The sequence below is a fragment of the Protopterus annectens genome, chromosome 11.part0 (assembly GCF_019279795.1).
Source record: "Protopterus annectens isolate FY-2018-M chromosome 11.part0, PAN1.0, whole genome shotgun sequence".
NCBI lineage: Eukaryota > Metazoa > Chordata > Ceratodontiformes > Protopteridae > Protopterus > Protopterus annectens.
The window spans coordinates 1,141,045,688-1,141,064,477 of record NC_056745.1 but is presented as its reverse complement, the minus strand read 5'-3'; the positions used below and the strand labels follow the sequence as shown (position 1 = coordinate 1,141,064,477).

Genomic DNA, 18,790 nt, shown 5'->3' with positions numbered 1-18,790 from the left:
TGTGCCATAATTGTTGATTATTTATTGGTCGGAGGCAATGGTGAAGCAGACCATGACCAAAACCTCTGAAATGTTGTGGACAGAGCATGTGAAGTGAACCCGAAGCTTAATCCTCTGAAGTTTAAATTCAGGCTTACAGAAGTCACATATGTTGGTCATTTATTTACCAATTCTGGCTTGCAACCTGATCCATCCAAACAAGCAGCCATTATACAAATGCAGGCTCCAGATAACGTCCAAGCTCTACAGAATTTTCTTGGCATAGTTAACTACTTGGGCAAATTTATTCCTGATTTTAGTGAGATTTCAGCACCTTTAAGAGAGCTAACATGCAAAAATGTTGTTTGGTCATGGTTGGGACAGACCAGAGAGCATTTGACAACCTTAAGCAGGGATGTTCTAGTCCACCTACAATGAGATACTATGATGTTAATAAACCAGTTATTCTTTCTTGTGATGCTTCAACGTTTGGTTTAGGTGCAGTTATTCTCCAAGAGGGCAGACCTGTTGCCTATGTGTCTCAAGCTCTTACCCAAACTGAAATGCAGTATACTCAGAATAAGAAGGGGCTTTTGGCAATAGTCTTGGCATGTTCTAAGTTCCATGATTATATTTATGGTCTAGCTATCCAGACTGAAACAGACTATCAGCATCTAGTTGCTATTCTAAAGAAATCTATGCATATAGCTCCAGCTAGACTGCAAAAAAATTATGCACAAATTACACAAGTACAACTTCTACACTAAAGGTAAACTTTTTATATCTGGCTGATACCTTGTCCAGATCACCCCGAAATACTATGGAAAAGCAAGATGAGGAGAATTTTGACTTTGATGTCATGGAGGTACGTAATTTTACTTCTACAAGATTAGATGAGCTGAGAGATCATACAAAGACTTATCCAGTTTTGCAAAAACTCAACCACGTCATTGATGTCAGTTGGCCATCAAGGCAATCTTGTGTAATGCCTGAAGTACAACCTTACTTTCCTTACCGAAATGAGAAGTTGATGGAAGAGAGTACCATTTTCAAAGGTCCTAAAATAGTTGTTCCTACTTCCTTACAACATGTGTATATCCAGATTCTAAATTATGGTCATCCAAGTTCTGATTCTACCAAAAGAAGGGCAAGAGGTCTAGTATTTTAGCCTTCTCTATCAAAAGACATTGATAAAGTACTTTCCTTTTGTTCAATGTCTAATAGTACCAAACTGAATTTACAAAGAGAGCCACTTCAGCTAAGCCAAAATCATGACTATCCACAGTCAAAAGGTCTAGCTGAATGTGCAGTACAGAATGCAAAGCAATTACTTGAAAGGTCAAAACATGACAATACTGATATCTTTTTGAATCTACTCAGCCTCAGAAACATACTCCATGACAGCCTACTTGGCTTGCCTGCTCAGAGACTTCTATTGAGGCAGATTAGAGCAACCCGATCTATTAGTTCCAGTTTACTAGTGTCTCATGTTAAGAACAACAGAGCAGTTAAAACCTGGTTGCTTAAAAAGAGATCTTTGCAAAAGTCCAGTTATGACAAGAAGAGCAGTCTTCTTTGTCCATTGTAGAAAGGAGAGACTGTTAGGATGCAAAGGGCAAAAGGCTTCAACCAGATTGGTTAAGTAATATGTGTTTGTACCAAGCAGAGATCCTACCTAGTAGGATGGTGTGGAATACAGGAGAAACCACAGGCATCTTCTTCCTGTATCAGAACCAATTTCACAGCATCATACCTATGATACTGACCCTACATCTCAGAGCAATCCAGACAATGTTCTGATGGCAGAATGTGTCTCGACAACAGCTCCCCTTCCTAATAATGTTCCTGATGTCGCTAAAGATGAACATTCTATAGAGACAGTTCCTGTTGCTAAACCTACTTCCAATTTTTATATCACACAATTTGTTTGTATCTTTAAACCCAGTGGGAAATACGTAGCAACCTGGACATGATTGTTTTATGTGTATCTATAATTGCATGACAAAAGATTATTTTGTACAGTTGCATGTCTTTCAATGTTATTGTTGTATGAACAATTTCTCAAAGAGGGATGATGTAGAACAGTGTGTCTGTTGTAACTTTAAGAAGCATTTCCAAGTGACACACGTGCAGTATAAATACCGAACAGGTGTAGGGAGCAGTGCAGTTTTGAGAGAACAGCTAGAGTGTCAAATGTGGCAGTCAGTCTGTATAAGCTTACTTAAGTTAGAAAGCCTCGATCCTGATGTGTTTGTGTATAATAAACGTGACTGAACAGAACCCACAACTGTTTTATCCTGACCAGATGAGTGACAGACTGGAAAGAATTCTGGAGAATTAGGTATGGATAAGTTCACAGAGCAGTGGATTAGATGGATGAAAATAGTAAGGGGATTGGAAGAGGGGCAGAGTACAGGAGATGATAGGATTATTAAGCAGAGACAGACAGAGAGGTAACATGTAGAGGAATCTGATGCATATGTGGTATAGAATGTCCCAGAGAGTTTTTGTGAAAGGATAGAGTTCTATACCTTACTGCTGGAACTATGGATAGAAAGGGGGAGAGAGAGGGGGGGGGAGCGGGAGAGAAAGAGAGATGTGGACTAGGTTCAAATGTGGTGGCCTTGTAGAGATGCTTGGAGTATTTGGGATCAAGTTAGAAAGGTAAGGGGTGGAGCTGGGTACAGTGATAATAAACAAAAAAATGTATATTTGGTGCATATAATAAAAATGAGGCAGGATGAGGGAGGAGAGGTTGAAGATACAACTTATGATTGGAGAAGTTAGGAAACATAGTCAAAACATGGAGGGGGCCTGCAGAGGAGATTTTATGAGTGAAATGATGAGGAAATATAATAGTAAATTATCACTGGGGATAAAGAGTGGATGAAGAAGTGGTAGTAGGTGAGTCAGAAATGGACAAGTAATGTAGAGAGGGAGAGTTGTGAAGAAGGCAGGAGGAGAAATGAGCAGTGCTGATGGTGGTTTAGACGGACAGAGAAGAGGTGGGACTTCAATTTTAACTTATGTCTCAAAGCTACAAATATTGTTTGTGAGAGGCAAGTGGTATTCTTTTCTGTCTGTGAAGAAATAAAGGGAAATAGGAAATTATAGATACTTGTTCATTGAGAAATGTTCTGGAAGTAAATACTTGGCCAACAGTACATAAAAAACAAATGGAAGCAAATAAAACCCACCCAAGTGTGGGGCTTTGCTCCTCACACCCACCACACCCCCTGCTAACTAAATATACTAACTCTGAGATTGCACTATAGTAGAGAAAAGGGTAAAGTTCACCATGTTGGCCAACTGCCTCTGTTCTCTGTGAAAAATTATGGTGATATGAGCATTATTTATTGTAAATTTTCATGGTTTTCATCTCAATGTTCCGCAAGTCGATGTTATGGCATTTTGGTATTTTAAAGTAGACCTGTATCTACACATGTCTAATTCAGTTAAATGAATTTGCACTTACCAGAATAACAGATTCTGGAGAGGCCAACACCAAAATTGCAATAAACCGAACCTGAACATTACCAATTTTTTTTACAGGGAATGGCGACACTTGGCTAATATATATACTTAAACATACGCACATGCACACACACACACACACACACACACACACACACACACACACACACACACACACACACACACACACACACACACTCACACACATACTCACTGTCATCTACGTACCCCAATTTATTCCTAAACTTTCCCAATAAATAAAAAAGTAACAAATTCCTACCCAAACCCCTTACGCAGAAAACACCTAGCTCAGTCTCCACATATAACCACATATCAGTCACCATCTCTAAATCCCAGACCATACTATACCTTAAAGAGACAACAATGCAAAACTACAACTACCCGCAAATTCAATAACTTAACATTCATGAAAGTGCAGTTTCGAGTAACTGCACATTCAACCATATCTTCTCGAGATACTGAAATTTGATATTTCAGTATTTCAAGATTTGAAAGTGGACGCTTATATATATATATATATATATATATATATATATATATATATATGTATATGTATATATATATATATATATATATATATATATACACACACACACACACACACACACACACACACACACACACACACACACACACACACACACAATGGGTGATGCACTTGACTTTGTCAGTTGTTTGTTTTCCCCAACAAAGTAAACTTCATCCATTATATCTAATTTTACTGCTACATATCTATCTATCTATCTATCTATCTATCTATCTATCTATCTATCTATCTATCTATCTATCTATCAATATATCTATATGAGGAACTTATGAAAATTGTACTTCAGTTTTGCAGTCTTCTAAAATTCAGTCATTACCCTCTTAGACACCAAAAGTAGGAATATATTTAAGCCATCCTACAATTTTCCAAAAACTTGTACCTATGCAGAGCAGATTTATAGAAAACAGGCAAATGTATCCTTTCTCTTTGAAGTTATTAATATTATTATGGCAACATAGACTGATAAGATGTTGTCTTACCACAATAACCAGTGGTACAGCAGCGATCAGGAGAGCTGTTATCGATTGTCAGTTTTTCACTTTCACTGCATACAGGCAAACTTGCACACTGATGAGGTTTGCATGCAACTGCATTTGATGTAGGACTACATATACAGTCTTGACAGCCTGAAGTCCACGTTTCACCAAGCTGTGGAATAAAATATACATAGATACAACATACCCAAATAAGCGATTTGATTGTAACTATAAAATATTTAGCTAGCTGTATGCAAAATTGTTATGTTAAAACTACCAGAAATAAGTTTCAGCAAACATGATAGTACTTCTCTTAGTGGAATTAGGTTAAACATGACTAAAAAAAACTCCTGAAGGAAATGTGAAAATGTTTCATCTTGATAACTTTGCCATGATAGACAAAAGACCATGCTTAATTTCCATGAGACATTCAGCACTGTTTATAATACTATATCTGCATTTTACAACTTAGCTTACAAAAGATGGTACTTATGCAGTATTTAAAAAATATGTTAAGGCAGGTATTTATAAACAGAGCAATCAAAAATCTAAATATAACACACACACACACACACACACACACACACACACACACACACACACACACACACACAAACACACACACACACACACAAACACATGCACACGCGCACACACGCACGCACGCACACACACACACACACACACACACACACACACACACACACACACACACACACACACACACACACACAGACTGAGATGATATGTATATAGACAGAAGATAGATATGGACTCAGAGTGTGCATGTTAGTGTGTGAGTATATAAATTGATATAGACATACTGAAATATGCTTTCTCTATTTTAGTCTGATTCATTCACCTCTGAGGTACACTTCATTAATGTTTCACTATTCTTTCCATACATCCTTAGCTTAGATAGACAACCTCTGTGAATTTTTTTATGGGTAGTTTGTAAAATTACTTTTTTATGCTATGCAGAAATAGAATTGCTATCTTTTTTCAATTTATTTGGTTACTTTATTCATGTTTCTATTTATTTATTGCTAAGTCTACATTTAGATATAGTGTTTGTTTTAGGTATTCTAGGTTGACTTGGAATTGTCAGGGCATACATGTTAGGTTTGCCATGTGTAACATTTTGCTTTAGTTCCTACTGATTAGTGTAAGCATGGCATGATTAAAGGAACTTTGTTGTATTTGTTGATGTGCCAAGGTTGTACATGAATGGTTGATGATGTGCCAGTTATGTGCATAGCTGTCCATGATGCTTAAAACGTGTAGATAAATAACATGTACAATGTACCAGATTCTTGATTTAATCTCATCCTTTCTCTGGGTGTGATAAGAAAGTAGGTAAGTATATAACTAAATAAACATGCATGTCTTTGCATGGTATCTTCCTGCTAGGATGCTAGGATTATCTTTCTTTCACTTGGTTCTACATCACACTGCCTATAATGCGCTGGAATATTAATTGTAATATTAAAGTCAAAGTAATATACAAGCATGCATAAGGGTAAAATATAAATTGCCTACACTAGTGTACACTGTTTCTAAGTGAACAGACAACAAAGGCATAACTTAACTTCTTCCTCCTAAGTTTAGTTTTCATATACATTTTCTTGCAGCTTTAAATATTGTTAGGGATTCATAAAGGTTACCACAAAGTGCAGACTACATGCACACTTACTTTAATCTTTCTGAGTGACTAGAAAGCACAAAACGTGGTAGGAATGTTACTGAATACATATTGTGTACACTTAGTGTAGGCTTTACTGAATCTGGCCAGTATCAATAATATTTATAAAGGAGAAAATTATTGTCATTCTCAGTTATGACAGGGGATACTATGATGCTTAATTGCTTCCTGTGGTCCAGGGTTTGATTCCTACATACTTTTTTTTTTAATATTATCGGTTCTTTCATTTGTACTTTTTCTTTTCAAAAGGATGAGCTTTCAATGAGAAAAAATACACCATATATATATATATATATATATATGTGTGTGTGTGTGTGTGTGTGTGTGTGTGTGCGTGTGGAATGGCTACTCCTACTCAGAATAAAATTGACAAAGCTGTTGAAATGCTATGATGCCACACAGATTAGGTATCCTACTTTGAACTATATATTTTTGTTGTGTATTGACTTCATCTCTACATGCAATACTAAATTGTAATACCCCTAATGCAGTACATTGTGCAATCAGGCTTTTTGCTCACAATTAATGTGATGCTGGAATATTAAAGTTACTTAAAATATTGTACAGATTGTATTCTAAATATTGAGATAATGCATTAAAAAGGTAATGCTAAAAACATCATTTTTTGCAGGAAGGCAAACTTCACTGCACCCTCCATCCTGCTTGCTAATTTTATATACTAATGCTGAGAATGGACAATGTTGAGGTTGAGAAAATGGCATATTGCCCAACCCCAAAAATTGTGTGATCTTGCAGACTTGTTGACTATCTGCTTAGTCAACCCCATTTTGTTTACCAACAGAAAACCAAACCGATATCAACCAAACCTAGTGTGAATGAAATTCAGTGTTCCCACAAATATTCATCTCCCTCTCTTTCTCCATATATATATATATATATATATATATATATATATATATATATATATATGTGTGTGTAAAACATATTTTCAAATGGTACATGATCAAAGATATGCTCAAACATCAGCCAATTGAAAATTAAACAAAATAGAGAAAGAGCAAACCTCCTGCACCACCCAAACCTCCTTCAAACTATATACACCATCTCCAAGATCACAATACAGTGAGCAAAGGGGGAATGTCCCCAGTACCATGATCTTGCACTAATTAATGCTAACATTCCTAAGTCAAATACCTCTTCAAGTGATTGTGCTGGGATTCCAAATGTGCAATATTCCAAACATTCAGCCAACTGTCTATCACCCATAGATATATGTATGTAATATAATTTTTAAATATCGAGTTTTGAATTTGGGTTAGAAATATTATTTATATTTCCTTAAATGAGTTGCCTAGTTTTCTCTGGTAGCATTAGGTAGCAGCAGTAGTTTCTAATGGTAGTACTAAATAGCACCATTCATTTCTAATAGTACCACTAAGTTTCCCTAGTAGTTCCTAATAGTAGTACTAAATAGCACCATTCATTTCTAATAGTACCACTAAGTTTCCCTAGTAGTTCCTAATAGTAGTACTAAATAGCACCATTCATTTCTAATAGTACCACTAAGTTTCCTAGTAGTTCCTAATAGTAGTACTAAATAGCACCATTCATTTCTAATAGTACCACTAAGTTTCCCTAGTAGTTCCTAATAGTAGTACTAAATAGCACCATTCATTTCTAATAGTACCACTAAGTTTCCCTAGTAGTTCCAAATAGTAGTACTAAATAGCACCATTCATTTCTAATAGTACCACTAAGTTTCCCTAGTAGTTCCTAATAGTAGTACTAAATAGCACCATTCATTTCTAATAGTACCACTAAGTTTCCCTAGTAGTTCCTAATAGTAGTACTAAATAGCACCATTAATTTCTAATAGTACCACTAAGTTTCCCTAGTAGTTCCTAATAGTAGTACTAAATAGCACCATTCATTTCTAATAGTACCACTAAGTTTCCCTAGTAGTTCCTAATAGTAGTACTAAATAGCACCATTCCTTTCTAATAGTATCACTAAGTTTCCCTAGTAGTTCCTAATAGTAGTACTAAATAGCACCATTCATTTCTAATAGTACCACTAAGTTTCCCTAGTAGTTCCTAATGGTAGTACTAAGTAGCGTTAATAGTTTCTAGTGGTAGCACTGTGTCTTTTTTGCCATATATGACTTTATTTTAAAGAGCAGACTATATCTGTTACTATATGGTTTGAAATATTTAGTTTATTAGCATCACTCTCCTTCTTTTACAACTGATGATTTTACATCATTCCATATGCTTTTCCAATTAATTAGCTTTGATTGCTTTTTAATGTTTTATTTTTCTTTTTTCCCCACAAAACAACAAACACTTCATGCTGTCACATATTTTGTTTGGTTTTAAATAATTAGTCTACCTTTCTGATACTTACATAAGCAAAGTTATCAATGACCAGCCATATTCCCATTTTGATCAAAGGCTTAATTAGCTACACACACTTGACGTTCTACACTGATGGTATAGGATTTTGCCCCCATCCCTCCGAGCTGGTGACACCTTTTTCATCTTAACTTTCAGCCTTCACCTTTTCATCTTACTATAAACAGCATTCATCACTTTTTACCTTTTGGGCATATTCAGTTATTCCTTAATGCACTCACTTTAATCAATCAATTTCGCTGCCAATTATGATTTTCTATGTTTTGCACTGTTACCTTGAGCAGGTCCCTCCCTTCTGTTTCTTATGGAAATATCCTCTTTGTGCTTACCTGGGGATCCATTTTAGGTGGTGGTAATTTTTAAAACCATTACCTGACATAAAGACACATACAAGGTATATTCAGAAACTGAAAATGCCCTCTTCTTTTCCTAGATTGCAATCGGGATACTAGGTTCTACCTGACAGTAGAATTTGATTGTCTAAGATATTTATTGAGACTATCCATATTTTTATTAGACATTTTCATTAAGTATTTTTTCTGATCTAATTATGTAAATAGCGATAAATAATATGAGGATAATTCATTCAAAAGAATTTGATCTTCTGGAAAGAACTGCACACTCAGGCTGTGCATTCTACATTGTAGAAATGGGATGTCCTCTATATCCTGCTGCGTGTCTTATATGTAAGGCAGGAGGGAATCAGCTTGATATCTGTCTCTCACATAGACATTTTTTTTTTATTTGGCAAATGTAACCTGAAACATTAACACATTAAACTATTTGGCCAGCGGAAGGACAGTAAACATATAGGTTCATAGGTTCATAGGTGTTTACTAGGCTAACGACCACAAGGGCCTTTTTAAGTCTAGCCATGCATCCCAAATCTCTGACAAGTTCTGATACCCTTAATAAGGGTAGGCATGGGCCTGGCAGATGAACCATTTACAGGTTACCTGTTTGCATTAGAGACACAGGAGCCAAACCAGGGATGAATTTCCGGTTTCCCATCTAGTTGTCCAAGTTGGACTTGAATTGGGTTAGGGAGGAACTCTGTTTCACATGGATGGGAAGCCTGTCTCATAGACTGGGTACTCTCTGGGATATATACCCCTCTCTCCAGCAGGTCTTATTTATATCACAAGCAAGGTTTAAGTCTTTAGAATGGGTAATTCTGGTACTGATTGTTTTGTGGATATGCAGGAGGCCCATAAAAGTGGGGTCTGACAATGCCTTGTATGCCAGTCATAGCACTCCCCTCAGAAGCCTCTAGGAGACAGAATACAGGTACAGGGCCTTGAGGTGGTCTGCATAGAACATATTAGTTACGCCCTGTATTCTTTTAGTAAGCAACCTCTGTGGACATTCAAGTTGTTGGATATGCCTGGTTAGGTACATACCAAAGGGAGCATTGTACTCAATGACAGGTCTGATGAATGCCAAATACAGTGGGACAATGACTTCCTTGGACTTAGATGCCATACCTTTGTTTATAAGTTGTGCAACATAGAATGATTTCCTCACCACTGTAGACAACGTGAAGGTCAAAGGCTAGATTACTATCTATGTGTGCCCCTAAGTCCCTGACTACTGGATCAACTCTAAGGGGTGTGTTGTCAATATGACAGTTACCAGGGATGGATGGCTTCCCAAAGGATACTATTATGCATTTCTTGGCATTTAGTTTTAGTCCATGGCTCGTACACCAGTTGTTGGTCTGTGTCAGCCCCTCCTGGAGAACATTTGTGTCAGGGTAAGATTCACCGACAGATCCTAATTTCCATATGGGTCACACTAATGTCTTGAGAGCTAGAGCTGCAGTGCACTTCATGTAATGAAGCTGGATTTGCATACCATTCAGTTGTAATTGCATATGAACAGTATAAATGGCATGTATCCAGTTGGCACCATGATGTTCGCACCGCTTTTGTAGGAGTGTGCATGGTTAGCAGTTCTTAGCTTATTGTGTTTTTGTCAGTGTCTTTGGATGTTACCACAGATGATGGATCTAACTACTGCACACCTCCACAAAGAAGCAATGCACTTGTGTTCTTGTAGAAGGAGAAGAGGATGGTCTGCTTGGAACCAACCCCTTGACTTTGTAATTTACAGCACAGAGGTTGTTATTGCCAGACACCTGCATTTAATCTCCAGCAACATAAAGAGAAGGGAATGACATTATTATAGATAAAATGACCTGCTTCCGAGATGCTCTGTGTAGCTGTAAGACTTTCAGCATGTTATCTAGCAGCTTCTATTAGTGCCAGTAAATACATTCATATTACATGACGCTATCATTGAGAATTCTGTTGCCTGTTTTGGCTGAAATTTGTGGCATTGCCAATTCATGCAGATGCATGGCATAAAACTAAGCAATGCATTTATGTGTGGCATGATATATTACAACAGTAAATTCCATAGGGATTGTGGTGATCCTGAAGCCAAAGGAATGCATGCTTAGGCTAAAAGGGAATACATCTAAATCATACAACAACTCATCTGCTGATGATTAATGATATAATATCATGCTTTCTTAAATTTTCATTTTATTTTGACTTAGTTGTGAGAGGAATAAGCATGCAAAAATGCACAAAAAGCAAACTAATCGGTACAGCTTAAACATTTAACAATATTTATATTAGTGGCTTTTAGGAAAGCAGTTTATTAGCAGTCATGTAAACTTATTACTTCAGGGATGCCTCGGAATATAAAATGACTGACTAGTCATAGTTTTGTTGTGGACTATGTAGCAGCATTTTGTAAGTTTTAATAATGATGAGAAAAGTGCATGACTTCATTCAAGATATGTAAGCAAATAGAATGAAGTTTAAATGTTGTGGGGCTTTGATGAAATGGAGGCAAAACAAGGGCGTTGTAATCAGGCATTTCTGGAGTTTTAATAGTTGATTGTGGTTAGCTGATAAATGCCAATATGCTGTAAAGACATGCAGAATAGGGGAATACAGTTGTGCTAGGGGAATTGAATATTCCAGTAAGTCACAGTAAGATTTCTTTCTTCTTGAACTTTAACTACATGCTGGATGCATGCTATGTGTGATTTACTCATGGCATTTTATAATCTATATTGAATGATTATTGTGCATTTGTATTACATATTGTGTGTATCTTGATTCAGCGGAGTATATGGGCAGTGCTACTATGTGTTTACAGTATTACTGGCTATCATTTACATATTCTAGCATTTGCTGAGGCTCTCAACTATCTATGAAGCAAGCTTTCACCTATTTTGGTTTCAATACATACAACCGCAGAATTAGGTATAAATTGAATTATTCACCTTGCTGTTTTTCTATATTTTGATTGTTTACCAATTGGTAAATCTATGGTGGTGGTGCTGCGGTAGCGTTGTCGCCTCATGGCAAGATGTTGTCCCGTTCGATTCTCAGCTAGAGTGTCTTCTGTGTGGAGGCATACATGAATGGGGCATGCCTTCGTTGAAGGTTGTTCATCAGGGCTGGTAACCCGGTACGTAAAAATCCACTACCAATCATTAGCGGACCGGAGTTCTGCTGTGGCGACCCCTAACCGGGAAAAGCCGAAAGACACAAACAAACCAATTGTCTAATGCAGTATTATTTTCCTTAGGTGGAATTTTGTGTTATTTTTTTGTAAAATATTTTGAATATATTAGAGAAAACATACATAAAAGAAAACTTTAGACTTACAGTGAGTACTAAACAATGAACATTTTGTTATATCCTGAGTAAAAATTATTATGAAGGAAGTATACTATGTACAGGTGCGAAATAACAGAATCTATACATGACTTGATAGTCTATTTTAATAGGCTTTTATTCAGTGATAACAAAAAACTATATTCATACAACAATATTATTGGCAGAACTTCAGTGACAGATAAGAAAAGAATAAAATTAATTACTAACCTTGTATTCTTTTTGGTTATATATGCATGTTATTTGTTCTACAGAAAAAAGGAAGAAGAAATCCATATGAGTGAAAAGGATTTTGGAAGAGGAAATACAACCATTTAGTGGTTAAGAGTACACCTACCACTACAGCACATATCAGATTATATTATTACCTTTATATTCAACCAAACCTATGCTAATCAACAGTTATTCATTTGAATTTTGCTTCAACATATGATATCAGCATGTTATTCTTATCATATACAGTTAGGTAGCATTACATTTTAATTTCCCAGATGCTCTTTCTGATTAAACTTAAATTCTATTAAAATTGTAATGCTTTACTGCATTGAGTCTTGGCTAACAAAAATGTGATTATTATCTAGTTAGGGATGTCTGTGAAGTATTTTGCAGTCAAACTACTCAAACGTGGCATGATGTTAATTACAAACACCATTTTATTTTAGACAGAGTTAATCTGGAATATAATACTTAGGCACTATAATCTCTTGGCAGGTATAATGAAGTTAATATTGTTTAAAAACAATATTATGACAGTATTTACAAAGCAACATATTTTTCTCTGGGCCTTCTACTCACATCAGATCTTTTTATACATATCCTTAACAGTTATATCACAGTTTGTATAGTAAAAAATAAACATTTTTCTAGGCTGAAAGGCCTATAAGGCTCTGTACTTTTTCTTTAAATTGGTCTTTATATTATTGGTTTTGGTATGCTTGGATGTACTCCTTTATCTAATATATAACACTCTTTCTTTTATTTGTCTAAATGGTTGATTCATACAATCTCTTGAAATACTAAAAAAAGATTAAGCACATTTACTTTCTTTTTACATATGCACAATTATCTGGACAGCACCTAAATCACACCCAATAGTCTGTCCTGTTTACATTTTAAAAAAGAGGCCAAATGTAAATTGGCACAACATGGATTATAACGCTGGATTATAAACATAACGATGTATGCCTTAGGCAGTCTATGGTTTTCAATACTGTTGTCTGACTTTTGTTTAGATGGTACATCAAAATATTTCTTACTGCAATTATACGCTGGACAGCAGCTGCCTTCACTTTGTGATGTTTGTAGTATCTCATCATTTTGGCAAGTAGGTTTTGGTGGGCATTCACTTAGTTTGCACTCCACTCCAGTAGTTTTATTGCATATGCAATCATAGCAATTGGAAGTCCATGTATCTCCAGGCTATAAAAGAAAGCAAAACATAATTTTAAGTTTCATTATGTTAAACATGCTGTCAGCAGATGTGCTCCATTATGCGACACTGCACTATTTATTTTGTACCACAAGCACAAAATTAAATTTACAAAAGTTCATTTTTGTGCATCTGTTGCTTGGGAACAAGCATAGTGAAATTGCCCTTTAAAAGGAACCTTTAAGGCTTGAGACTGGCACAAGGGAACAGAAATGCATATCATCTAAAAACACTGTGTCATGCAAAAAGAAGTTATACATGTCTACCATCAAATACAACAGCCTTCAGCCATGAACATATAATGCATGGCCATAAAAATAAGTTACTAGCAGCCCAAAAACTAATTAGCTAACTAGTGGCATGCAAACTAAACATGACAATGCTAAAACTACAAATTATTTGTGATCTAGAAAAGTTTAAAACCTAACTTGTATTTGCATAAACATAGTAAACAAATACATTGTTGTTTATTTTATAAGGGTTCCAAGCCTAACAAAACATTGAACTCCAGAGAGGACCACAATTGTCTGGTATTGAGAAGGACTCTACACTACCATTATTATCACTTATTTAAAGGGAGAAAATGTGCTGTTAGCAAATTTTTATTGCCTTTTCACATCTTTCTTTTTCTTTCCTTCTTTCTTTCTTTCTTTCTTTCTTTCTTTCTTTCTTTCTTTCTCTCTTTCTTTCTCTCTTTTTTTCTGTCACTGGGGTAAGGGCTGAGCAGGAGGGGTCATCAGGAAGGCAATCGTGGAGTGGTTTGTGATATTTCTTATTTTGCAACGCTAATGTACCCATGCTCTCTTAACTTAATCAGAGGAAGGGGGCATGCAATAGGCTGACTCTGAATGATGTCATCATTTCAGCAACCTTCCTGCCACCCTGCCATTAAGCCTCCCCCCAAAAGTATGTGGGGTAGTTTCCTCAGTCTCCACCAGATAAATAGCACCTACCCTGTGTGCCCTGAGTGCATACAACCCTTCCCATGTCCTTTTTGCATGGCTCCTAAAGTGTTACAACTGCTAACTAAACCTTAATTACCTGGGTTGTAGTTAGGGCTGGATACCTGTTTGCACAGAGCCAGGTATTCTTTCGCAGTTATTGATACAATCACTTTTCAGATGTATTAGCTGTACTGAACAATCATCAGTTCAGTACATATGAATGTTTTCTGCTTTGTCTCAAGCTACAGTACTCACATTGATTAGATATCTCTATTTCCTAAGTCAAATAATAGAATTTAGCATGATTTTTAATCAGTTATTTCTTGCTCTCTGCTATTGCAAACCTTTAACTGTGTTTGAAGGAGAATGATTGCAAATTAAAGGACATTTTACCCTTGGAATTTCAACACTGATATTAGTTCTGAAGGGTGTCCTTTATGATGACAATGGATTGGAAATTAGTAAGACAAAATGGACTGGAAATTATTAAGACAGCAAAAAACAAATACAGTGAAATTATCTGCACTAGAAGGAAACAGGTTATATATACTGGCATATACTGGCTAGAATGTAAAGGACAGTTGACTTACACAACATCTGGAACAATGATAATGAACGGAAAAAAATATCATTCTGTAAAGTTTAATCAGCTGAGAGAGAATATGGGAGTAAGCTATGTCTTCAAAATGGAGCTCTCTACATGCTTTTTAATAGTTAGCCGCTCAGGTGAAGATCATTGTTATGCAAACTTATTCATGTTTATCATGCAATTTTTCCTTTCTTTGGCACTGTGTGACAATGAAGTTAGTATGTATAAGTAAAAGGAGCAGGGGGCTAAGCCCCCCACGTGGAGAGTGCATGGAGTTTGTCCTGCAAAAACAGTTTTCTGTGATTTTGCCCACAGTTTTGACACATTTTTTAACAAGTTTGACATCCACATTGTGAGGAGCTATTTACATGTAAAATAAGCTGACTGATGCACAATAATAAAGAGTCTAAACAGAGTGACAATTTCAGTTTAAAGATGGTCACTCATGTAGCGATATTGCATGAAAAGCAAGGAAATGGATTAGAGCAGATGCTACAAAGTGGGGTACAATTCGTTTGAGTTTAGACATCAAAAGGAATCTTGTGTGTTAGAGGAAACCTGCTGAAATGATAGAAGAACTGGTGTCATTATAGGAAGCGAAGATTAAGATGAACTGACACAAAACTGTGAAGTAAGACCCAACATTAGGCAGAGGTCTGCACAGACACTTATACAAAGTACTAACATAGAAAGGTAGAGGAGAGGAAGAGAAGGGGCAGTGCACGTCAGGGAGGACCCTCACAATAAAGTGAGCATGATAAGTGAGAGAGGTAGGAAAATGCAGGGTGCTGAAAACATTTATGTTATTGTCCTTCAGAAAGTTTAAATAAATAGAGTCCAACCCATCAATAAAATAAAATTGAACATAGGTTTTGTTCTGAAATACCCTTTGCAGAGGGAGGCAACCTGTTGAAAAAATAAGTGACAAAGCGGCATTCATTCACACTAAGACGGAGAGCAACGTAAAAGAAATAAGAGCACTCACAAGGTCTGTATAGACAGCACAGAAATTAAAATGGAAGGATACTATTGTTTACAGTGACCCTTTTGTTTGGGGAGGGGGGCATATAAAAAGCCATAGTCCCAGTGGTTTTGGAAGAGAAAGCTTTACCTGCTGCCTCAAGACCAGCTAGACAATAAGCACATAAAACCTCTTTTCAGTGTCACTGTTTCGGCAATCACGGTTAATATCTCACACAACTGTTCAGTTTGCTGCTTTTTTCATCTACTGTTTGCCTACCACATCCTTAGCAATTGACTTTGTACACATTATATATACTTCCCCTTACACTAGCATCCCTGAAATGACTGCAGTTAAGTTTAGCACATTGTTACCTACATTCTCCATCTCATTTCTCTACACTCACCTGTCTTTCACGACTGTCTGATACAGAATTTTGCACATTCTCTTCTGAACCTCAACCCATCTCTTTATGACTATATCATTTTCTTTTAGGATCTTGATAATCTATTGATGCATAATATGACTTTTGTATTGTATTTTCTATTAAATAGATGTATATTGTCCCATAACTTTTCTAGGTAATGTCTACATCATTTCCTTATAGATTCCTGCTTACCTTTACTAAAATATAATAGGACCTTTACATTATTTTTTCTACTTAAGAAATGTATTTTTTGATTCAACCACTACTGTAACCATTATTATTATTATTATTATTATTATTATTATTATTATGATATTAATAGATTCGCAGTGTCATTTAAGATGTTATTTTTCTACATAACTGAAAAGGGTATTTGGACCACTGCATATACCTGGTTGACAAATATATAAAGAAAGAAAGAACACAGTAACCCTTAGTTAGTGGGCTTGCAGGCAAGTCACATAAATTAAAAAAAATGCAATGGGAAAATAATAATTTAAGTAAATCTATCCTGAAAATAACCAAAGTTGAAGAGGAGAATAGAGAGTAGGATGTTTGCATTACTTTTGATCACTATTTTTACTTGAAAGATAACCTCATATATAGACTAAGTTAAGGTAAGTAGGAAATTCCACATCACCCATCAGTATCCAAACCTTACAGAATGCTAGTTCATAGGTTCATAGGTAAGTACTAGTCTAGGTAGCCCTGCAGGCCATTTTACGTCTGGCCAGTTTCATTTTTTATGCTCTAAATAACCTATACCATTTAGATATAGATTGGCTTTAACCATCCCATTTTCAATAATTATATATTACCCCAAGGAGAATAACTAGGATAATACCATAGATAATTTGAGGAGACCCATGCATTGGATAAAGCATTTAGGAGCTGCATCTGTCCATCAGTAATACAGAGGCAGTCCTGGGGTAAATTTTCTGTTTCCCATCCATAGAAATAAGGTGCAAAATGGAGGGGAATGAACTTTATTTTTTGTGGGTACAGAGTCTGTTCCACAGCAGAGGGTATCTTCTGCAAAATGTACCTGTTCCATTAAACCATTCTGTTGATTTTGTAGAAAGAGGTTAAGATCACAAAACAGAGTATTTCTGATGCCATTTGACTTGCTGATGTGCATTAAATCCATCGGTAATGGGTTGAAGAATGCCTTGTATGCCAGACACAGGTCACATCTTAGCAGCCTGTAAGATACTGAGTATAGTAACAGGGCTTTCAGTCGATCCATATAGAACATGTTGCTTAGGCCTTGTATCCTTTTAATGGTGCATCTCTGTGGGTGTTCCACTTGCTGCATGCATCTGGACAAGATACATATCAAAGGTGCATTATATTCAATGATTAGCTTAATGAGGCTGAGTAAAGGGAGACAATGACAATCATAGTCATAGGCAGTCATAGGTTAGTAATAGGCTAACTGCCCTTGCGAGCAATTGCAAGCCTAGCCAATTATCCCTTGTGAGACTCAAACCCTGCACCTTGTGTTTGTAAGGCAAACACCTTAACCATTAGGCTACCCTCCCAACCATAGACTTAAACACAATCCCTTTGTTTATTAGCTGTGCAACATAGACGGACTTTCTTATGACAATAGACACATGTTGGTCAAAAGTTAGGCTACTGTCCACATAGGTTCCCAAATCCCGAACAACTTGTCAGTTCTTTGGCATATATTGTCAATGTGGTAGTTCACAGGGGTAGATGACTTCACAAAGGATACAATAATGCATATTTTGGCATTTCATTTTAGACTATGATTTTGACACCAGTCATTTTTTGAGACAAATCTTCCTGCAAGATGGCTAAGTCATTTGAGAATTCGATGACTGCTCCTAGCTTGCAGTAATCTGCAAACTTAGACAGACAGAGCCCCTTGGTATTGGCTTTTCCTTCATAAAAGTAGATGCCAAACTGAAGAGATCCCAGCACAATGAAATGTTATGAAAGTAACATAAAAAATGAATAATTAATCAATAATACATTAATTAATAATAATAGATTAATGGAATGGTAGTAATAAAGCTATCCCTTAGTCACACATTAAGAAGTAACCTGCAGACTGACAAAACTAAGGCAAGAGTACTAGACATGTTTTGATGTCCAGACATATTAGTTGAGATAGAAAATTCCTATGGTTCTTGTCCTGAATGCCACAA

At 36.2% G+C, this 18,790-nt stretch overlaps 1 protein-coding gene across 1 annotated transcript in view; it reads right to left on the bottom strand.

Moving 5' to 3' along the window:
• Window positions 1–18,790, bottom strand: part of LOC122815033 (mucin-5AC-like) — a 168,090-nt gene that overhangs the window by 55,551 nt on the left and 93,749 nt on the right. The window contains exons 32-34 of the mRNA XM_044087284.1: window positions 13,523–13,685; window positions 12,477–12,514; window positions 4,501–4,669 (exon numbers count right to left, since the gene is read on the bottom strand). Of these exons, the coding sequence (XP_043943219.1) occupies window positions 4,501–4,669; window positions 12,477–12,514; window positions 13,523–13,685 (370 nt within the window). The remainder of the gene's footprint in view (window positions 1–4,500; window positions 4,670–12,476; window positions 12,515–13,522; window positions 13,686–18,790) is intronic.